The 23,571-nt window shown below is 39.1% G+C and overlaps 1 protein-coding gene across 1 annotated transcript; it reads left to right on the forward strand.

Moving 5' to 3' along the window:
• On the forward strand, positions 1 to 21,386 carry SLC15A4 (solute carrier family 15 member 4). The gene is made up of 8 exons (XM_415099.8): positions 1 to 639; positions 7,100 to 7,395; positions 8,014 to 8,182; positions 9,183 to 9,260; positions 9,865 to 10,033; positions 12,968 to 13,123; positions 17,504 to 17,662; positions 19,964 to 21,386. Exons 1-8 carry the CDS (start codon positions 70 to 72, stop codon positions 20,110 to 20,112), a joined length of 1,746 nt encoding a protein of 581 aa, XP_415099.4. The 5' UTR covers positions 1 to 69; the 3' UTR covers positions 20,113 to 21,386.
• The last annotated feature ends 2,185 nt before the right edge of the window (positions 21,387 to 23,571 follow it).

Genomic DNA, 23,571 nt, shown 5'->3' on the forward strand with positions numbered 1-23,571 from the left:
GCGCGACCGCGCCGAAGTTACCTCCGGGCGGGCCGGGAAGCTGTGGCTCCGCGGCGGGGAGGCGCTGCTATGGAGGAGGCCGAGCCGAGCGAGCGCAGCCCTTTGCTGGGCAGCGGAGAGCGCGGACGCGCGGCGATCGGCGCCTTCCACGGGCGGCGGTTGGCTTGCGCTGCCGTGCTGCTGGCCGAGCTGCTGGAGCGAGTGGCCTTCTACGGCATCACCTCCAACCTGGTGCTGTTTCTCAACGGGCCTCCCTACGACTGGGAGGGCGCCCAGGCCAGCCAGGCCCTGCTGCTCTTCATGGGCATCACCTACCTGGTATCGCCATTTGGCGGCTGGTTGGCCGACGCGCTGCTGGGCAAGTTCGGCACCATCCTGCTCAGCATGGCACTCTACTTGCTGGGCATGCTGGCCTTCCCCGTCATCGCCGCGCCGCACACTCGCCAGGGCCTCTGCGGGGACATCCCCTTGTACCCTGTAGAGAACTGCTCCTCGCCGGCCACCAACGCCACACTGGCACCCTGCTCCCAGGTGGGAACCACCCGCTACTGTGCTGCTGCCACCTTCGTGGGACTGGTGCTGGTGGGGCTGGGCGTCGGGTCGGTCAAGGCCAACATCACCCCGTTTGGGGCAGACCAGGTCAAGTATTGTGTGGAGGTTCTCACGGCGTTCGGTGGTGCTGGTGTGGCCCAGGGGATGGGTGTCAGCCACGTTCGGTGGGGTGGACGGTGTGCCAACTGCTTCACGTAGGTGCTTGGAGGGATTCATGGCTTCCAGCCCCATCCCCTGCATAATGCAGGCTGCTGAGCTGTGCCCTGCTTGATGGGGTCTTGAAGTTTGCACCGTGCCTGATCTCTTACAGCTTCTGGCTTCTGTGCAGCCTGGGGACCTGATCTGGCTGAGGGTGTCACCATGCCGAGGAGCTGGATTGGGTTCTTGGCGTCCATGGAGTACATTGTCAGCTATCCTACTTGGTGGAGTTTGCACTGAGTTAATATGACCTCAGAGCTCCATCAGGTGGAATACCTGATAAACATTTTAGCTTTTACAAGGGTAGCATGGGTCTTCTGGGGCAGCGCTCCGAGGCCTTTATCATCCTACTGTGATGAATGAACAGGTGGTGTTTAGCTTACATCTAACAACACCTGTATTACAGCACTGTGCCCTGCAGTGGGATTTTTGTGCAGGCTGATGCTGTTCCAGACGACCGGTGGGAATGTGCTTTCTGGGCAGTAAGTGTATGACCTGAGCTGTTCTCATAAGGACATGTGCTGTCCAATGGTCATGCTGAGATGCAGTTCAGTGATATCATTCATAGGATCATCGCTGCAGAGCTAAGTGACTTTACAGAAAGTATTTGACAGATAGTTCATAGTTCAGTATGGTCTGGAATGCATTGTTAGATGTGTTCTCTTGTAGTCTCATGCTAAGGTAGGATGCTGACTGTGAAGAACTCACGTTTAATTCCTGCTTTACAAATTGAGAATTTCAGATTATTAGATACTGAGCAGCTTTCCTAACAAATCCATTCTAGGTTCTGAAGAAGGGAACGTACTGGTCCATATTACTGGTCCATTGAGTGCTGGCTACTGCAACAGGCAAAAGTACCATGGAATAGTTTGTGAGAGGTTAGGATCTACCGCAATCTCCTTGCCAAGTGTCCCTCTGTTCTCTGTTGTGCAGTTTACATTTCTCATTCTTTGGCATTTCACATATTATAGATTCTGGGGTGGAAGGCAGTATATAAATGTAAAACGTTATTATGGACTGGGATCATACGTCTCCGGTGTATCAGCTCTGTTTAAACCAGCACGAGCCCATCAAGTGAAATAGCTTTAATATGACTTTATCTTGTAAGGTGTTTTTCAAAACTGACTTCTTATCCTCAGGACACTTTATGACCATTAAATGTAGGAGATAAATAATGGCAGGGAGAGAGCAAAAGAAGAACCATTGCCAGTGGAAGTGTAGCTGCTGTATCTGGAGTTTTTATGTTTATTTTTTGTCTTTTCCCTCAGGATTTCAGTGAAAGCACTTTTTGGCAAGGTGTGCAGGTAATTCCCAGTGATTTATGTAGGATGAAGCACAAGAAATATTCCTGCTGGTTCATAATCACTACTGCTCTGCTGAGGACCAAATTTTTCTTCTCTGTTTCTCTAGCTTATGTGTTAAATGTGTGACAGTGTACCACTTAGCTCATGGTGCAGTTCTGGGCCTTATGAGTGGCTTCTCCCCACATGGTAACACAGCAAACTGCTGTGCACAAAGGTATAGATTGCTGAGAATAAAGGTGCTTTTTTTTCCCCAAGAAGCTGCAGACTGATCCAATGCTCGTGTCTAAATCTGAGCTGATGCTTTTCAGAATACAAGCATGTGCTTATAAGCATGTGATGTCTATAACCTGGCAGTTTCCAGTTCCCCTTTTGGGTGGGAGTGTTTTGCAGTCACTTCCTGTTCTATGCAGCAGTTCATGACTTTTTAGAGTTGGGAAATGATATGACTGTCTCTCGTTGTTGTGAAAGCTAATCTGAAGCCAAAAATTAGTAGTAGATGACTGGTCTGGTATCGGCTGGTACCACTGTTTTAATTAGGGATGAGTCTGGTTTGGAGTTAAGGTGATCAGAGATGCTAGTTTTATCCCACACAATTTCTCCTTCCTAAATTGCCATTGTATTCATTAAATATATCAGTCCCTATCTTGCCAAAAATCTTGCAGCTTTGCTACTTTAACAACAGTGGTTTCAGCACTGCAAAAGGCAGGGTGCTGTTGGAAGTTGCTGGTATAAAGTGATTTTCAGCCTTTCTTTTGGGAAGGATAGGAGACCCCTATAAAGAAAGGAAGGTGGCTAACAGCAAGTTGCCTTTTTTTGTTGTTATTTAACTTAGGAGACTGTGGGCCTCAAACAATCTGAAGGTAACAGTTTGTTTGCTCCCATAGATAGGACAGCACTGAGAGGAAGCAGACTGGCAAGGTGGAGTGATCACATTTTAGTGGTAGTGCACAGCTTTGTTACAGAGCTCTCTCCAGTTGCTCTCAAACAGTAAGTGAATCACTTGTATAGATTCCTGGCTCTTTACATAAAAACTAGGAGAACCTGCCGAATAGAATTTAATATTTGAGCAGTGTTGTCAAGTTGGAGGGACTGCTTGGGTCATCTCCTAAGATGTTGGTGTTGAAAAATGCAGGAGAGGGGTAATTCAGCAAGTGATCATCTTTCTTCTAAGTCAGAATGAGGTCTGAGTAGGAATGTCAGCAGCAGCTGTGCCATGGAGGTTGCTGTCAGTCACATATTTTTTAATGACCACTTTTCCAGAGTGCTGTAGCTAAAGAACTAGTTATTCTCTTAGTTTGAGCTGTGTTTAACATTTTAGTCAGGGCTGTTAGATGCTAACTTTATATCCTAAGCAGGCGTAGAGTATTGCAGGGCAGGGTTACAGGGCTCTGTTTTCTACTGAAAGTGGTTGTAAATAACCTTATTATTGCACAGCTTCTAGAACACAATATTACAGGCACTTGGGATTCTTTAGCATGAGAACTGTGGTGGTAATTGCATCTCATCTGACCGTAATCAGTGTAATATAAGCATTTTGTATTCAAAATTTTGGCTCTGAGAACTATTCCTTACTGTTTTGAAATCCAATGCTGTGTAGGTCCAATTATAACACTCAGCATGCCATATTGATTTTCTTTCTGCATTTGGTTTAGCTACATGTAGAGGATAGTTATCAGATATATCAAGAAAATGACCGTTTGGACAGCAGAAATTTCAAGGCTTGGGCTAAACTTTCTTTTGCAAAAGTTACGTTAGATGTCTTGAGACCAGCAAAACAGTTTTGTTTCCTCTTTAGAGGCCCACCTCAGTGCAGACAGCAATAGCAGCTGGCCAATGATTGACAATGCAGCTGTGACCAGAACACTTACAGTTACTCATTGTCTATTATTCTTTGGGTTTGGGGTTTTTTTATTGTTACCTACAACAATTACATTGTGTGCATTAGATATCAGCTGTTGTTGGTTTGATTTGGGGCACCTTTGAAACAGTTTTAGTGCAATGTTTTAATTCAGTGATAGGCAGCCTAGCACTCCAGCCTTGAGGTATTACTGATGTTTACATTTCACTGGTGTTAAAAGTTTGACTGAAACATTGTAAATCCAAGTAGGTGTCCTTTTCCACATCTTTTTAGGCATTGCTAACGATTTAAAGCTTTTCTGCTGCAATGGGGTCAAAATCTTTTAAATGTACCTATATTGACTTTCAGCACAGGGATATGGGACCAACTTGCAGGACAGGTTTGATCCAGGACACACATCATTCTGATGCTCCATGTTTGCATCGCTTTCCTGCTGCAGCTGAAGGGAGGATGTTAAGAACATAATGAAGCTGGTGGTGTTGGTACCACAAGGACAGTGCTGCTGTGCATGAGCACCGAGGAAATTGAGCAGAGGGAAGGGCAGATTCTTCTTTCTGCTTGGATGATTGAAAATAATGCAAGCAAGCATAAGGGGAAAAAGAATTCCTGCAATTTTGTGAAAAATGCTTGTCCTTGCTAAATGAAAATAAACTTCAATATGTTTTTCTTCTTCTTGACCACATATGAAAATGTATCATCTACAATATTAGTAACAGAATAGAGAAATAAATATTTATTGTTCATTCAGTGAACACTTAAGAGAACAAATGTATCTTGTGCTGTCACAGAGTTCGGGTAATAGCCAACAGGGAGAAACTTTAGGTAGCCCTCTGTAAGTACAGCTGATACTTTGGGTAAATGTTGCAACGTTTGAAAGGAACTGCAAGGATTGCCTTTTAATTCTACCACGTTTTCTGTTTCTTTTGAGGTGTCTTTGTAGCTCTTCGACCAGCTGGTCTGGTGGGATTTTTGATGAGTTATTAATGTTGGTCACTGAAATGCTGTAGTGACATTTCAGGCATGGCTGTGATGTAATGTTTTGTGCATATGTATGCACCTTGATAGGAAAGCAGAACATGAACTGTTTTCTTTGTAGGTCTGTGGTGCGTCTGTGTTCCTTTTTGGTGACTCTGTCTCAGAAAGGATCCTGGAGAAGGGAAGGGAAGTTCCAGGGAAGAGCCACACTCACGGTCAGTGGTTTCTGTGCAAGGAACCCTGCAAAAGTCTATAACTTCCTATAACTACCTCAGAAAAGGCAGCTAAAAGGAGGATGTAAATGCAGTTTCTGGAAATGAAAGGGGTAGAAATGGATCAGCGGTGGGATAAAGCTCAGCTAGCTGCCTTCTCTTGTCTTCTGGAGTTAGTGGACACAAGCGAGGCTAGTATGAGGCAGGTTCAACGTGGATAAATGGTGATGTTTGCAGTGTGTAATTACATGGTGATCTCTTTGCCACAGGCTGTTATGGACTCTAAGAGCTGACCTGGGTTCACAGGGCAGGCTGGACGAGTTCAGCGGGGAGACAATTCAACTGCAGGTCATAAAGTAGATGGAGGCTATCCTTGGTTCAGGAAGTTTGTCAGGAGCTCTGAGTTGGAGGCTGGGATAATACTTGATGGAAATCCCATGCTGTGCTTTCCCTGTTCTTATATTGTACCAAAGTTTGCTTTCATGCCTTCACTTGTCTTTGCATAGTCATGAGCAAGGTCATTCGTGAGAGAGGATGGGAAGTCATTTTTTTGCAGTAAGAGAACTGAGACTTTATCATGAAGAAATTAAAACCTTTTGTCGAAAAGGTTGATAATTCATTACCCAAACTGGAACACTTTCTATGATGTAATTCTTTGCTAATACCTTCTATCATTTCGGATCTGGGAGAAATACCTAGTTTAATATACTGCTACACTTGATGACCCTTAAGATGAAGGAACGGGTACCAAACGGACTCTGGAGAAGGGGAATTTCTAAGTTGCAGGCTCTGCAATTGTATTTGACTTGCCGTAGGCATACTTCAGTGCCTAACAATGCTGTGAACCATGCATAGGAATAAATGCTTTAATATTTCTTTTGTTCATTTTGCTTAAATGATACAGTAAGGTTTCTGCACCACTGAGAAACCTGAAGCTATAAATCAGAACTGACAATGTTAAAAATGTGTTTCAAGACATAGTTTGTTTTCTGTATTGCAAACTAAACACAAATCTTTTCAAGATCTGGCAAAATGAGGAAGGGAAACTTGAAATTAGAGGTTGTCAACAACTGACTCAGCAAGTCCAGTGCACGGTACTTAATGGTCAACGCTAATGGCCTTTCAGTCATAAAACAGTGACAAATATGGTGTTATGGAATCTTCTGTAGACAAGTTGATCTTTTTAAATGTATTTCACATTTTAACTTGCATAATTTCCCTTACATCACAGCTTATGAGTTATGCTTAGTTCTTGTGACTAAATGACAACCACATGGGGTGACTTATGGTAGGCAATAGAGAATAAAGAGTGATGGTAAAATCTGTGCAGGATGATTCTGTAAGGTAGAGGTGTCTTATTTACATTTGAGAAACACTTCAAGCAGAAAAAGAACACCGTGAACTGGGCTGACGTGATTGAAGGGAAAATGCTTAATGGGGTTTTTACTGCCTGAAACCTCAGGCAACCTGAGAGGAATCGGGACTGTTAGAACTTAAATTTGGAGTTTGGGCTTTAATCACCAAATAGTCATTTGAGGCTTGGAACATGGAACATGATCAACTGTGAGCTATGTGCAGTTGGAAGAAGCAGTTGTAGTACTAGCAATGGATGGATTTTGGGGTACTTTAACTTTTTTTTTTTTACTAAAAATAAGTTATTTCAATGTGTGTGTGGTTTATGGGATGGTAATTTGAGTGACGTTTGTCTGGAGAAATGACCACAAGAGATACAGTGCAGTAGAAGTAATAACAGCCTTTCTGGAGAAGCTGTGCAGTTTTGCCTCAGTGTGACTTCAGTCCAAATACTGAACTTCTGGAAGAGCACTGACATCACGGGATGGTTTTAGTAAGGCATCATTACATCAAATACAATGCTAAGCCTAAAACAGTTACATCTAAATTAAACCTGAACTCTTCGCTGTGTTGTCGTTAATTGAATTCTAATAAACACTCTTTAATTTCCTTCAGAAATTGAACAACTTGTTTTTAATTTTTTCCAGGTCAAAGATCGAGGTCCAGAAGCCACAAGAAGATTTTTTAATTGGTTTTATTGGAGCATTAATTTGGGAGCTATTCTCTCTCTGGGAGGCATTGCATACATTCAACAGAATGTGAGCTTTGTAATTGGATATAGTATCCCAGCAATTTGCATTGGGATTTCGTTCATGGTTTTCTTATGTGGCCAGAGTTTCTTCATCACAAAGCCACCTGATGGTAGTGCCTTCACAGACATGTTTAAAATTCTTGCATATTCTTGTTGCTCAAGAAAAAGACATATGGAACATTCGACTAATAGGTTTGTAATGAGATTTTTTGTATAGTCTGAATTACAGTGAATTAGCCTAAGAATTGAAACTAATTTGCACAGGCTAGCTGGCAGTAAGTCATAGGAGAGAATACACTAGGATATGCAGCTTTGCTTCCAGAACTGTTGCTGAGAAATTTGGTTCCTGGGGATTGTATTGTGGAGCCACTGGGGCTTTTTGCTTTCCAAATGGTTATTTCACTCTTAAGAGATGACCATGGTACACTGGTGGCTGAGTTAGGTCACTGATTGTAAGATATGTGAGGTGCCTCTGCAGCAATGGCTTTCACATATTTGTTTTGTAAGACAACTCAGTGAGTTAGAGTAATGCATTTTGTGGTACTGTTTACTTCTGCATATTGCAGCCCCATTTATTTATATGTGGGGGTGAATGAGGGAAAAAAAGGAAATCTTTATAATGAACATCTCGCCTTGTGCTTTCACCTGCAACTGATCCATTCTGGTCTAGTTAATTTGCTGTTAAGAATAACTTATTCTGGAAATGCATAAGTTTTTTTTTTTTTTATAATGAAAGATAGTGTTACAGGATAACTAGACAAGTCAGGTTTTGTTGTTATTAAATGAACCTATCCATGATCTTTTAAACAGTGAAGGCCAGGGAGTCCTTCAGCAGCCTCGTAAGCAGAGCCTGTTTGAGATGGCTAAGCTGTCACGGGGAGGCCCATTCAGAGAAGATAAAGTTGAAGATGTGAAAGCTCTTGTGAAGATTATCCCTGTCTTTTTGGCTTTAATACCTTACTGGACAGTGTATTTTCAAGTGAGTAGTTTCAAATGGTTGTGCACTCTTTGTCTTATGTAAAAAAGCAATCTCAAGTGTAAAGGCCATAACTGCCTTTGAAAGATCGGGGACTATGTTGTTAAGCTGTAGTTCTGAGCCCAGACTGTAAACCTAACTCCTCTCTGAAAATTGCCTCACAGAGCTTTTACTTGAAGAAAGTACATGGAATTTGGTTTTTTTTTAGTGGAGAGGGGATGAGATACTGTTCTATAAGGTTTATTTGCAGTTACCATTTAGTAGCTGTGCTTCTAAAGAAGTGAATATTAAACAGCAGTCTTCAGAACTCCGGTATTGACTGCATGCCTTGTTTAATACCCATGTGTTGAATAATACTAACTACTTTTCTTTTGCATACCTAGAGCTGCATCACATAACATTCTGTTAGCAAAAATAATACTGAAGGATGGTAGCTACTTTTGCTTTTTTGGATAAAATTACTGGGGAGAGTTGAATTAACTTACCAGTATGCCAGTGTATCTAATTTCATATTTCTTCTGGGCACTCTTCCCTGTATATGAAGAATTGTCAGGCTTTTCCCCTGAAATTGAGAGAGAAAAAGCAGTTACTGGGAATACTTTATAATTAAAATGTTTCATAGCTGTACAAATTAATGTATCTTAAATATTGCACTGTTTCATCTTGCAGTTGATTCACATAGGTCAGGGTCAGTGGACTGGATTGCATTTTTAATTAGTTCCCTTCTAGTTGTTCTTCCTTAGTGGGATGAATTGGGTTAGCACATATTTGAGGGAAATTTGGGGTAATTGTATTTAAAAATCATATGCATGATTCTTTGTGCATTTAGTAAAATTAAATTGATGGCTTAAAAAGAGTTTATAATGTTCTAACTGTAGATCTTCTTGGTTTCTTAAGTTAGAAATTTACTTTTGGTGTAAACTTCGTTAATTATTAAAGTAATATCATCTTGGTGTCAGTTGGGCTTGTCCAAATAACCTCAACTCGTCTTCCCTAATATTAGATGCAGACAACATATGTATTGCAAAGTCTTCATCTGAAAATTCCTGAAATAGCAAATGACACCAACTCAGTTCATACGGTAAGTAGGGCACAATAAGTGAAAAGTATTTTTCCTTTAGTGAAAACGCAAAACAAATTTGTACAAAAACTCCAGAATATTAAGGTAATGGCTAATGGGAAGCAGCAGCCATAGACATGGAGCATTTAAAAGCATGAATTGCATGTACTACATTAATTTGGGCATATGTTGTAGTATACGGATGTGAGCACAGTGAGGTGGTGAAGAGGCATTTCAAGAGTGGTGACACTGATGTGAAAAGCAGGCCATGTTCTGGATGGCCACGCACAGCTGTAACACCACAAGATGAAGAGCATTTAAATCAGCTCATCTGCACCAATCAGCTAATGGTAGTGACTGTGGTGAAAAATAGTATTTTGTAGATAGAATTTGTTCTATCAAACAGTGTGCTCTATCTGTCGTAGTTTTCATGGAAATAAATAGGTGGCATTACTTTCAGAGCGATCTACGTGTATTGTTTAATAAATATAACAAAATATGCAAGAGAAACTGAAAAAACCTTCAATCAGTATTTCGTGAAAAATATTTTCTGTTTGTTATATAATGAAAGAAAAGTCCAACCCTTAAGCATGAAACTCCTAACTTCAGTCATCTATTCTTTTAGTTTCCAGCAGCCTGGCTGACTATGTTTGATGCAGTGCTTATTCTTATCCTAATACCCTTAAAAGATAAATTAGTGGACCCTGTTTTGAAGAGGAATGGCTTGCTTCCATCATCACTGAAGAGGATTGCAGTTGGGATGTTCTTTGTGATGTGTTCAGCATTTGCTGCAGGTAAGAAAGCAAATTGAAAGTCTACTAATATAGTTATTTAATCAGCAATTTGAAATAAAGCTTTTGAAAGTCTTCTTAAATCTTTAATTCAAGATTATTCAAGAGTCTTTTTCATAAGATGCTGGAACACAACTGCATGGATGTGTTTCCTACAATGAAGGACATTTTATTCAAAGATTACTAGACTGGTTTGAATTTGTCCAGTAAAATGGGAGCATTTTTTCCTGCCTGAAATAGACTTCGGGTATACCTTTTAAAATCAACTTGGAAGTTAAGATTTTCAGTGTAGAAGGTTTATATATTTGCTCAATTAACTGCCAGCATTACTTTCTAGTATGCTTGATTCAGGACAACTATTTATCTTCAACCATATTTTCATAACAGATGCCTTATCTTCACTGATCAGTGCTTGGCTGAACAATGTGTTTAGCACTTGGATTTGAGGCCTTTAGTGCTCCTAGTATAAACTTTATTATATTATAGAAGACCATGTTATCTGATTTATTACTTGTTTACCTTGAAGTTGAACACTTATCCTGAAGAACAAAGAGGTTCAGAAATTAAGCATGCTCCTTCATGCAGTCTGACTTCTGAATTTAAAAGAATTGAATTTCTACCTAAAAATTCTTTCCCTTTATCTGAAATAATAAAGTTAGGTTATTGCTGAACAAGAGTTTCTTCTTCCCACTATGGTATTTTTTTTCTCCCTTACCTTAATGTTCCCTAATGTTTGGGAATTACTGTAGTGTAAAATAGCCTAGCTATAGCATGAAAGGAAAAAGATGGCATCTCTGTTCAAATCATAAATCAGCTGCTTTTGAGATGATTTAAAGCTGTTAAGCACTGCTGATGTGGAACTGAACATCTCTGAGCAATGCTTCATAGAATAATAGCCTTCACCCAGTATCACTGTAATGAACATATTGATAAAGCATTATAGCATTAAATAAATTAATTTTAGCAGTTGTAATCTCCTATATTTTAGGGAAAGGGACACTTTATATGGCTATTAAGATTTCTTTCAACGAGAGAGATAATTACCTTATTAGGCGAAGGTCACTTTGTATGTGGGCAAGTAAAGTTCTTTTAGCAAAGTCATTTAAACTTAAAATAGGAATGTTTCTCTTATTCTGTGTTACACAGGACACGGCTACCAGCAAAAGAAGGTGATGTAAAACAGTTAAATGTCAGTTCTTTAAATAGAACCTGCTGGCTCACATGGAACTGAACTCAAAAACAGCAATATCAGTATTAGTACTGGGAGGGCTAAAGCATATTGAGCATGGATTGCTAAACTGGGGAATGACTTCATGTAGCAGAATCCTTAATTTCAAATGCTTTCTGTTCTATTCACCTACAAATGTGATGTGCAATTCTGTTGGTTTGATTACCTGCAATCTGGGTGGAAAGCTGAGCCTTTTAGAATAATTTGGCATCCATTCCTCATAACATGAATTTGAGTGCTTCCATTGTGGCAGCTTTGAGGCACAGAGAAATCTGTTTGATGTGGGGGGGAAAGCTTCTGTTGTCTCTGTTTCATAAACTTCTTTTATTTTCTCATTAAACTGTATTTATAGAAGCCATATTTTAATGTTTCTAAAATACAGCAGTGCTTCCCACAGTTTCTGCCTTAGAGGAAATGATTTCAATTTTGAACACTTGAGGCTGTTAAGATATTAACTTGAAGTCTTGCAAAAGTATACTAATGATTTGTTTGGGCCATGTTTCCATTTTAACTTGCTTATCTAACTGGCATTAGTTCTGGACACTATTATGGCTTCCTATTAGATGCTCAGATTGTATTAAATACCTTATAAACTGTGTGAGACTACAGCTGATGAGACAGAGCAAACATTTGCTGCGCTTCATGCATTTTATCGTATATTCTGAGCAGCAGGATTTGAGGTTATTCAGCTGGAAAATCTACTTCATTTATAGAGTTTAAACAATTATTTCAAGAATTTAAGATTCTTTTAACTACAAATAAAGTAACATTAAACTTGAAGCTTGCCTCTCAAAGACTAAGAAAGAATCAATTGATTCTAGATTCTAAAGTACTCGCTTTTGAAGACTTATGGCAGTTCAGTATAATGCAGTTCCACTCCTGTGTTGCTAACCACCTCCTAAACTTCTTATGATGTGAAGAATGTCAAAGACATTAAGGATCCTTTACTGCTTTGAAAACCGTAATTCTGTGCTGAATATCCATGAAGGAAATTGTGTATGAGTTCTTAGCTGGATCTGCTGCTTTGTTAATGTTCTAAGCTTCATTCTAAACTGTCAGCTACATTAAAAACAAAACATCAACATATCCAGTTTTATTTTAATTACTGAGTTAATTGAAGAGCTAAAGAAAGATGCCTTTAAAAAAGGTGTCAAAGTGATCACCTGGAAAGAAATGAGGAACACATAGAAAGTGTGATGGCCCAGCACTAAGAGGTACTGAGTTCAGAACAGTTGTTCCCTCAAAAACAGATGAGGTGAAGGAAGTCACTCCTTATAGCATTATTGTAGCCATTGTAATAAGCAAAGTGGTTCCAGGTTTACCAGCACCATGTAGTACTGCAAAGGAATAGTTTATCAAAGTGTCTTTAAAAAAGGAAAGCAATGACAAAAAAGCCACACGTCTCCTAAAAAAAAGAACCAAACCAAACTTTGTGTGAGAAAGCTCTTAGCTAATCCATCTGGTAAAAGGTTAAGTGTTTTTATAATTATTGCTACTGAATGAGAACATAACGGCTGCAATTTTCTGGTAGAGGAACTATGCTCCTTGAGGTAACAATAATAAGAGTAGTCTGTAGTGATTTCCATTCAGAAGAGGAAATGCATACTCCTATTTCATAAATTGTCATGCAGGACCAAATCTTTATTTAATTCTTAATTCCTCTTAATTCTTAAGTGTTTTTTTTTTTCCTCCTCTCCCACTCTGTGTAGGAATTCTGGAAAGCAACAGACTGAAAATTGTAAAGGTTAAAACAATCAATCAGACAATTGGAAATGTTACATACCATGCTGCAGATATGCCAATATGGTGGCAGATTCCTCAGTACGTGCTCATTGGATTCAGTGAAATATTTGCAAGTATAGCAGGTAAGAGATTCTGAGTATTAGATCTGCTTTCTTCTCTATCACAAATGATGGGTTCTCATAAAATGCTTCCTTCTTGAATCATTATAAATGAGCACTGATGTCCTCAAATGCAATATTATGCAGTATAACTTATTTGCTTGCTTTCCCATTGCATGCTGTTTGTCCCATTTGAAAATTGGCTTAAAGAAGTCTTCTCAAAACTGAGTTTCAGGCAGAGCAGCATTTGAATGTTTGCCTGCTATTTGGTTAGCATGGGATAACTAGAACTAATAATAGAAAACATTCATGATCACATAAGCAGTTATTTTGATGCTACTTCAGTAGAATTGCAGCACTACCTGATGTAATACACTAGAAACTCCAGTGATTTCATTTTAAAATCTCCTGTTACCTGCTTAACTACAGTTACTTATTAATATTTTGTAGTACTGTTTCATAATATTGAACTTAGAAGATCATCTGTTCAAAGCGGCTTTATGCATAGTTCTTTCCCTTAGTTTGCTTAGAATGGAGTTTCCTGGTTTCATTCTCCCTGTAGGTGGTCACTTGCATTCCTCACACTGGGCAAACAGTGAGTAAAACAAGATTCCCCAATTTTGTAGGATCTTGCTGGCAGTGGCCCCAGCTGTCACATGGCCTGTGGAGGAGATAACTTCTACTCTATCAGATTTCTAGTTATGTGTAGTTGACTGTCATCACAGCTGCTGGGAAATGAAACAAAGTGCCTGGGTTTCTTTGCAAGAAGAAAAAAAAAAGTGTGACTTTCATGGGTTGGGTTCTTTTTTCCTATTTCTGAAATAGCTTTCTGTGTTTATCTGCACAGTTAGGAGGTTCCTAGTAAGTTTTTTTTCCAACTTGGTAAAAACTACTGCAACATATTCCAAACTTAGCAGATTTGGAAATTGTTTATCTCCATGCCTCACAGTGATGCATAGGGAAGTCCTCCCTTTGCTTCAGCACTAGGAAGGTGTGGGGAGAGTTCAATATCTTTAAAGCACACCAAGACCTCAGATACTAAACGCCATAAATTCTTAAATGGAAAGTATGATTTGGTAGCACAGTATCCTCTACAAGAGAGCACAGCTGCATAGCCACTGCTGTCCTCTATTACAGTGAGTCTTAGCATGTGTGAACAGTAGCCATCACAAATCCAAAATAGAACACCCTAAAGATGGAAGTCACACTTAATCAAGTTACTTAACTGCAACTGAGGCTATATTTAGCTTTAAGCAAGAGTAAAATTTTTTAGCTTTAGTTACAACTTCAGGGACCATGCCAATTAAATTGGAGCTCAGATAAACAGATGATTCATTGTGATGCCACTATTCATGCAAATGTAAATTTCTTCTCTTACACATTGTTTTTCCTTTTTATCAGTCTGCTGCAAGCTGAGCTCCAATTTAAGGATTGGTTTGGTGATATTTCTGTTTTGTTTTTTTTTCAACTGCTCTGGTAGATTTGTTTGTGGAAAGCAAAGTCTTTAAAGCTTACATTATTCTTATGAGAATACCCTGCTGTTCTTCTGCACTTGCTGCATCTGTATCAACAGCTTTGTAACTTCAAAACCTGTTATTTGGTCAATGTTAAAAAAAAAATGCAAATGCTTCTCTTTGAATCAAAAATTCCATGCAGATCTTAATTGCTTTTGTACTACATTTTCATTTGTCTTGTTTTACAGAGCTTTTTTCCCCTGCCTTCTGATTGTTATCTAAACTGAATTCCCAGTATCTTTAAGAAGGCCCCTCAAGACTTTAATAGAATGTGCTTTACCAATTTGATACTCAAAGCTGATAGAAGCATCTCTTTTGCCCACAACCAACAAAACTGAACTGTTAATGGTCACAAAACTATCTTGATTTGAAAATATTTACTGCAAATAAAAGGGGACTAAATATCGTAAGAGCAGAAACATAGGTTTGGTAGCTGCTGGTTTTTTGTTTACTGTAATACTAAACATATTCTTATTAAATCACAGTAGTTACACTTGATTTGCTTTTAAAAGATGACACACATTGCATTAATGTTTTGTATTATTCTGTCAGTCCTCTTAAAGCACTCTTATATAGCTGGGAATCATCATCTCACCTGACAACACCAACTAGAGGGTTTAATATCAAAAGTGATTGTTTGAGCTAGCATGAAATTGTTATCACTGGCTGCCAGCAGGCAAGAGCATCTCTAAAGGCAAAGAAAAGATTTTGTATTCTTCATGCTAGATTAAATTCTTGAATAATGTTTCCAACAAACCTAGTTTAAAGATATGCTTCCCCTCCTCCCCCCAAAAAAGGGGTAGTGTTGTACATATTCTGGATTTTTGTTTTGAGTGTTAAGATTTTTCCACCAACCCAGTCTATTTGTGCAGTGAATGAAAGAAATGGCCTGTGCTCTTCCACATGATGTTCTTGAGCCTAACTTGCACAGTATATGCAGAAGCCTGAGGACCAAAATATGGATGATACTCCTAACATTTGTAGCAACTATGATTACAACAGGTTGAAGAACAGGCTATTGTATCTCAAGAGTAGTATGCTTGGGTTTTTGTTTTTTGTCAGACTGGCCAGGTAAATAGTTCTTGAAAAGTCTGCACTGTTATTACTAGCAGCAAAAAGAAAACTGACTTTTTAATTCTCAAAATAAATACGAGGTTTTTGTGACTCTCTCCTTCTCCATAGCAATTCTCATTGTGGTTTGAATGTACAGGAACTTACACAGCTGAGTTGCACACAGAACGTTTCAGTTCCCATCTAGAATCGCAGACAGGTTGCTATTGAACCATTCAAATGTACTTTGCAAAGGAAAAGAGAAGTGTGTTGGTTATCAGAGATTTCTCAGGTGGCAGTGCAGAGTGCTGTTAGACCAGTAAGTGAGAGCGCATAGTTCTGTTTCTCTTAGAAGAGCTCCCTTGCATCATGCAAATTGACCTGCTGCACTTGAAGTGTTACGCCTTTTTTTGAAGAGAAATGCCAGTGTCTATCAATTAACCTCCGTCTGGAGGTAGCAAAAGTTAAATACCAATAACAGCAAAAATAAGTATACACTTGTATCTGAGACACAAGATTTGTGTTGTTTTCAGGTCTACAACTGTAAATCTGGCAAGAGAAGCGTTAGATGAGGCAGTGGATTCTTTCATTAATTTTGATATGAAGCAGCCTGTTCTGAAACAAGCCTTTCATCTGCCAGAAGAAGCTCTGTGATTTGACTGTCTCTTGTGAATAATTCCTTTTGACAGGAATATTGCTCTAAAGAAAGAGTTAATAGTGGGCATTAGTCTTTGCAAGGCAGAAAGTTAACCTGTGTGTCCTGTAGGTATTCAATTTCAGTAGCACAGATTGTTTTCAAATTGATGTTACTGGATTAGGTTTCTTTCCTTGGTTCTCTTGGTTGAAATTAGAATAAGCCTAGCTTAAAGTTGAATTCTCATTTATATAAGCCTTAAAGCAATGGGCTCAGAGCATCCTAAATCAAAGTTAAGTTGCAAATAATTGCTGTCTTCTCAGATACAACTGATTGTTTACATCAGAGATACAGACAGTGAGCCTATGAGAAATAAATGTTCCTGGTCAACACAAGAGACCTTGTTCTTGATTACTTTGTTCTTAGTAAGGAAGGCCACATGCCTTATAAATACTGCACAACAGATGAAATGCATAAAACCAGGTGAACATGGAACTTGCCAGATCAGGCTTAGTTTAATATATATCTTAAAGGATAAAATTAGATAGAAAAATGAATAGGCTGCATCAGAAGATTCCTTGATATCGTACATGTAATGTTAATGAGATCAAAGTGCTGGTCTCAAGTGTCATCTATTTGAGGGTTGATAACTGTAATGCTATTATGGGATAGAAAGTATCACAATAATAATAGGGTGACAAAGTCTTTAGCTACAGCAAACGAGAATGAACCCAAATGCAGCAGACACAGAATTGAAGGAAAAGAGCTGCTTACCTTTGGGAGGCCACTGGTAGGCAAGGATCTCCAGTAAGAAATCCTCTCACCTCCACTGACAACCCTTAAATGAGGTCTGGGAAGGGCTGGATCCTGGCTCCACCCCTTTCCAATCACTCAGGTACATTGCCTGCACCTGAGCTCCCCTGGGTTGGCCCTGCCTTCCCACCAGGTGCTCCATCACTTCTTCAGGCCATGTCTTAGCATTTCGTCTACATTATTTAACAGGTTTCATAAAGCAATTAGGGGAAACTAGAAAATAGTAGGAATTCATTAATTCAGTCTCCTATGTCTCTCAAAATCTGAGGCTAGTTTTGGATATTTAACATACCAGAAATATCATACATCTGTAACTTCTATAACACTGAACAGGGACAAATTTCTATGATTTCTTAGATTTCTCATTAATATACATTTTTTCTTTTAATACAGGTCTAGAATTTGCATATTCAGCTGCTCCCAAATCTATGCAGAGTGCTATTATGGGGCTGTTTTTTTTCTTTTCGGGGATTGGATCATTTGTTGGATCTGGATTGTTGGCACTAGTGTCTATTAAAGAAATTGGCTGGATGAGTAATCACACTGATTTTGGTAAGTTATTTTCAGCTTATATGCAGTCTATGAAGTCAAGTGCTTTCTTCAGAAACAGTTGAGCATCAAGCATGTGGAACTGTTGAATCTTACTACTTAGAAAATATATACTCGTCTACTGTTATGTTAAGGACTATGTTTCATCTTGCATATAGGTCTCAACTAATGTGACAGTGCAACACAGTACATTGTTCTCATGAAAGCATGGGAAACGCACATTTAGTATTTTGCCTGAGTACTGAAAGTACTTTCTGGAGATATGGGGAAAAAAATGTACCCAAATCTTTCTTACCGATTATTCAGCTTCTTAGTTTCAAGAGTCTTTGTGGCAATTACCATGAGTTAATTTTTCCATTTCTGTCTGCTAACTGTTTCTACTCTTTTCAAACCCAGTGGAACTTTTGCTTTATATTGCCAGTTGAAATTAAAAATAATACTGGTACCAGTAGGTGGCACCTTGGGAATTTCAGAAAATCCTACCATCATCAATGGTTTAATTAATTCAAACACAAGGAATGTGAAAAGTCCTCAAAACGTATTCCAGGCCTTCTGTGTATAAATGGCCAAAATTTGCTTTAAAATTGGTATGAGAGAATTTTCTGTTTGATTTGGTTTTACCAAAAAGTAACACTTTCTGGAAGTCATCTTTGTTTGTTAAGGCATTCTTGGAAAAAAATGCAGAAGATGACAAGTAGCCTTGGCTTTAGGCAAGTGTCCTCACCAAAGGGAAGTTTAATCACGCCTGGCTCAAGGCTGTAGCACTCAATGGATGCTTTCCATCTGTAGCGTGTTCTATTGATACTACTTTTACTGTTCGTATCAGGAGAGTAAACAGATCTGCTGTTTGATTTGGTCTAATGCTATTGAAAGCTGTTAGCAAATTCTCATACAAAATTTACTTAGACCTTCAAGAGCAGGAATTGTAAGGAGAAGACTTTATTGAATGAAAGACATCTGAATTGTTTTAATTAGCTGCTACGTAATAACTATAAGCACGTGTACCAAGTTGATCCTATTTGAGCCAACTCACTGCGCCGTTTGACATAACTACCTGCCTCCAAAATCCACTGACAAATTTTATTCTCTGCTGGCATGTCAGTGTTGATTGCTGCCTTTGAAATGACTGCTATTTCTCTGACAGAAACTTGAGGTTTCATAGGTTTAATATCCTATCTCGTAAAGGATAATTACTACTTTTTAACCACATCTGCTCTTGAAGTGGAGATTCGCACGTATATTGTATTTTAAATGCCAAGGAAAGACTTGGTTTAATTTTATTGCATTTTACTAGAAATTAGTTTAATTGAATCATAAGTTTCAGTAATTAAAGTAATTTAATCAGAACATTTGTAGGCACGCTGCATGAACAGCTTGTTAGGATGGATCTACACTTCAGTATTTTTACACCTTCTAACCTTTGTGATAATCTTAATGGTCTCATTGGCTGTGGCTCATGTGGCATGTTGGAAATGAGCCACGATATATTTGTTCTGGAAGTACAGCAATAGTGGGTATTTCTTAATAGAGGAATAATGTTTTAGCAATGAGCTTTCTTAATTTAACATTAATTAATGTGCTACAGCTCACTCATTTGTAACAACTTTGAGGGACTGTCAAAGGTGAATTGAACCAAAAGGAACCGTGTATTATTTCATGACATCTTAACTTTGTTCCAAAAGAGGGCTGAGAAAACTGCTGTCCTATAGCTACAGAGCTGCCAGACTTCTTCCAACATACCATTCATTTTCTGATTCTTTTTATTTTCATTTGAAATGAGTTGTCTCCTAAAAAAATAGATGTGATTTCTGTTACTTACGTATATAGATGTAATCATTGAGATTTTCAGCTGTTTTATTTGAGGTCAGCAAAGCATTGCAATTTTGCAGAATGAGATCTAAGATGAAGGGGGAAGAATGGAAGATGATTAAAGTTTTAAAATTGTTCTGACTCTGGTGAAGCATTCCTGTTGCTACATATGTACTGTCCTCATTGGCACCAAGTTCTTACAGTGGTAGGAGTGGCTTCCTGCCATTCTTTTCAGAAGGGACATAAAGCAGTAAGAGTCTGCCTCCTTCCTCAGTGACATTACATGGTTTAAGGCACTGAAGCACAAAAGAAAGATGAAGTGTATTTTCTTTAAAGTTCCATCATTTGTCCTGCATAATTACGCAGTCAGGTGGAAAGGTCTTGCCCATTTTTTTTTGCAAAGAAGCCTTCAGTACTTAAGCTTGAAGGGATTGACATTTTCACTTATATATTCTTTATTAATGTTTATTTTTTCCTCCCTATTTTGTTTTCTAGGTAACATTAATGGCTGCCAATTAAATTATTACTTTTTTTTACTGGCTGCCATCCAAGGAGCAACCCTCTTGCTTTTCCTTATTGTTTCTGTGAAATATGATCATCAAAAATCAAAGATGAATGACGTAGCTGCCAATGGGAGGATCTGATGTCTGTTACAGAGAAGGCTACTACGGCAGCTCGTGCTGCGTCTGTGAGATCTTATGTTTTCTCCAGAGAGACTCTTACTAGACTTGCATGTTACAAGAGTTCTCGCCCCTGCCCCTCTCAGTTAACGTAGGTAAGTGCCTTATGTTGGTGGGGCTCATTTCTTGCACTATGTCCTGGCAGAGGACAAACACAAATCTTGGAAGTGTATTAACTCTAGGCAATTCAAGATGCTCTTTGTAATCATGTGATGTTTACTAAACTCTTGAAAGCTGGGACTTATGCTTGGAAATTGAGTGCAGCGAGTCACGTGTGGCGTGGGTTAGCCCTGACTGAGAAACTGCTAAGTGAAAAACCGTGGATCTACAGAAACACTCAGCTGTCTCAAGCCCACACTGAAGATGCATAGGAAAGAAAGCATTTCACAGGAACCTGAAGTAGCAGTCGCAGGAACAAACATACATAAGCCATGAGAGTCGGTTTTCTTGGGAGAAGCAGGGACAAATTAAGTTGCAGATCAGCTGTAATGAAAAAAAATGTAATCGTCTTTTGCTGGAAGTGAACTCGGCCATTAAGATCCAAAGTTGCAGTCAGGATTGTCCAATACTGAAGGCTGAGTTGGCAATGTGCTGATTCTGTGTGTTGCAGTAGCTTGGCATGCAGCTGCTCTAAGTTTTGCTGCATAGTAAACATTTGTTGGCAGTGAAATGGTTTTACTTCAGAAATGGTTTTGAGTTTGCATTGGATGTATTAGGCCAAAATGAAAACACACATCTTTTGACAGAGTATTCTTCAGTCTAACACTGTTACTTCCCTAAGGAGTATTTTAAATATTTGCAGAAAGGACTGAGATGGAGATCTCAGAAGATGAATTCACAATAACAATTTAGAAGCCTTTCAAGCCAGTTCCCTCAGTTCTGTGTCTTAGTTCTGGCTACCATGCTGCAGGGTTTGCATCTTTCAGCAACACATTCCTATAGCAGAGCAAATGGTTTCACATTCGGTCGGCCTCCTGAATTATAATGATTTTAACAACAGATTGTGTGCAGACTGGTATGGAAGATGATATTTTGCAAGGAATAATGCAGAGAGAAAATGAAAACTCAACTTTTTACTAGTATGTTGGATTTTATAGTTTCCTTTGCACTTATGTTGTTAAAATGTCCCTTTGTTTTGTACACGGACATCTTTTTAATGAGTTTACAAAATAAAACGAACTTCCTTGCTGTGACTTTTGACCCTTTGTTTCTAGGTGAATAAAATTGTCCTACAACTAGCCTGGTTTTTAGCCTTTATTTCCTCAACATACACTGAAATCCTATTAAATGTCAATGTGCATTGACATCCTATTAGTTTTGTCAGGTAATGTAAGAGTACGCATACTGTCTTTGCCAAGATAAATCAGGGGAAATAGCAGAATAGAGTTCTTTCTTGAACATATACTGTTTCAGTTATTCAGTCCGAAGGACTGTTGCTGTTCTCAGTAACTAAGTGTTTCTTCTGCTGTTAGATATTGTCAACTCTGGGGTCCCTACTTACTCTTTTTCCAGGAAATGAACTTCATTTCACTATTTTTCTCCACTCCTAATATTTTTAACAGCGCTCATAAATCTCCGATTTGATGCTGGTCTGCTCCAACCTGATTCAACCAAGTTAAATAAAGATTACCAGAGAAACAAGAAACCTACCACTACGACAGCCTATACAGGCAAGCTTCTGGGAAACTTCCAAACCTTGTATGGTTTATTTAAGGAAGGGTTTAATGAATAAATACTAGGTTAGACCATGCATTATTTAGGCAAACAACTTTTACCCTGTCACAAGCATACAGTAAATGTCTGCAGGTTTCTGTAGGGCTGCGCTGGTTCTTACACTCTGGAGATGACTGAACGTGCAATCAATTGTACACTTCAATTTTTATTTGGAATGACTTGGCTGAGCTCCAGGCACAAGTAATTATGACCATTTATGAAGATTAATCTGGCACTTCTCATCAAAGGGATAAGCCTTTGTGACTCAAAGACTTAGCTGACTCTTCCTCCCAGTCTTTTTAGCGATTCCGCTCCACTCACAGAAATAAGACTCATCAATTAACTTTGTGACTGAGCACTGCACCTCATTAATGACATACCTTGAAGTGGTGCTGTTTGAATTTAGTTATGTTCTCTCTTAGATTGTTCCAGTGTAGAAGGAAGATCTGATGAGAATCATTCTAATGGACGTTTCTAAGCTCCTGACTTTCCAGGTGCCTGAAATTCAAGGCACAGTGTTGGAAAGTAAATAGTTGTTAAACATGAGAGCAGGTATCTGACTAAAATTCATTATTTGTATTCACAAGGCATTATGAAAAGTGCCAGTGCAAGCTGTAATCTAATCATGTATGGAAATAGCTTCCTGGCCCCCTGTGTGTCATGCAGGATGAATGCATTGTTCATACAGCGTGTAGATCTTTTAGGAATATAGCGAAACCTCTTCTCTTATGCCTCTTGTATCTACCCTCCATTCTGAATACACCTCCTCAGAAAAGGGGAGTCTTTTCATCTGCTTATATAAACCCCCAGAGTGAGTTTAATTACAGTAAATGAGACCTCTGTCAATATTTGCCTTATAAGTCTGTAGTCATTCCTCTGAAGGGTTCAGGATTTTAGGTTTGTTATTTCTGTTTAGTTTTCTTCAGCAGAAGTTGCTCGGGGCTGACGTGTCAGACAAAGCTTCAACTTAACAATAAACAGTGCATTAAACAATAGACCTCCATTAAAGATGCATGGAGTTCTTAACATCTTTTTGTGTTTGAAATTGCTTTTTGAAATATATTATCCTAGTGAATTTGTTTATATGCAGGGCAAGTTCCGTTAGTGCAGACAGGCCTCGGGGGAAGCAGATTACAATGCTTTTCATTTCAGCAGTCAATAGTCTGAGATGCAGATTTGTCCCTGAGGAAGCAGAGAATTTGTAGACCAACGCTTGCATTGATAGAGGAGTAATGCACACACCTGACACTGTGGTACCTGCTGGCCCTGCAGCAATGATGTAACTGCAGGGAAAGAATAAGAAGGGATCTGCAGTCAGAAGCTATTAAAGGATAAGTATGTAAATAGGCGCTTTGTCCCAGGTAGTGCTATGTTCAGAATAGCAATGAACGCTGCTTTCAGTAAAGGCTGCTACTGCCAGTTCATACAATCTGCCTGGTGGCTGTTTTCTCATGTGCTGTATGCAGCGTGGTTTAACAGTCCTTCCCAGCTTAGGCTTAATTTTTCTGCTGCAGTATTCACAGTACAGATATTTAAGTAAAGAGAAAGAGTGGCTGTCAGAACCCCGTTACCCCATTACACAGTCACCAGATCCACGTAGAGTGGTTTTGAAATAAGCCTTGTTACCCAAATGGCATCTTTAACCTGCAGTCTGCTGGACTTAAACGGTCATCATGAAGGATAAAAAACATCATATTTTGCAATTGAGAA

Source organism: Gallus gallus, chromosome 15 (assembly GCF_016699485.2).
Source record: "Gallus gallus isolate bGalGal1 chromosome 15, bGalGal1.mat.broiler.GRCg7b, whole genome shotgun sequence".
NCBI lineage: Eukaryota > Metazoa > Chordata > Aves > Galliformes > Phasianidae > Gallus > Gallus gallus.

Excerpts from the sequence above, each read along its gene's own strand:
- SLC15A4 (XM_415099.8), top strand. The coding sequence starts at position 70 with ATGGAGGAGGCCGAGCCGAGCGAGCGCAGCCCTTTGCTGGGCAGCGGA. Across the intron at positions 7,396-8,013 it reads ATGGAACATTCGACTAATAG|TGAAGGCCAGGGAGTCCTTC; the intron begins GTTTGTAATGAG and ends TCTTTTAAACAG. Across the intron at positions 8,183-9,182 it reads ACTGGACAGTGTATTTTCAA|ATGCAGACAACATATGTATT; the intron begins GTGAGTAGTTTC and ends CCCTAATATTAG.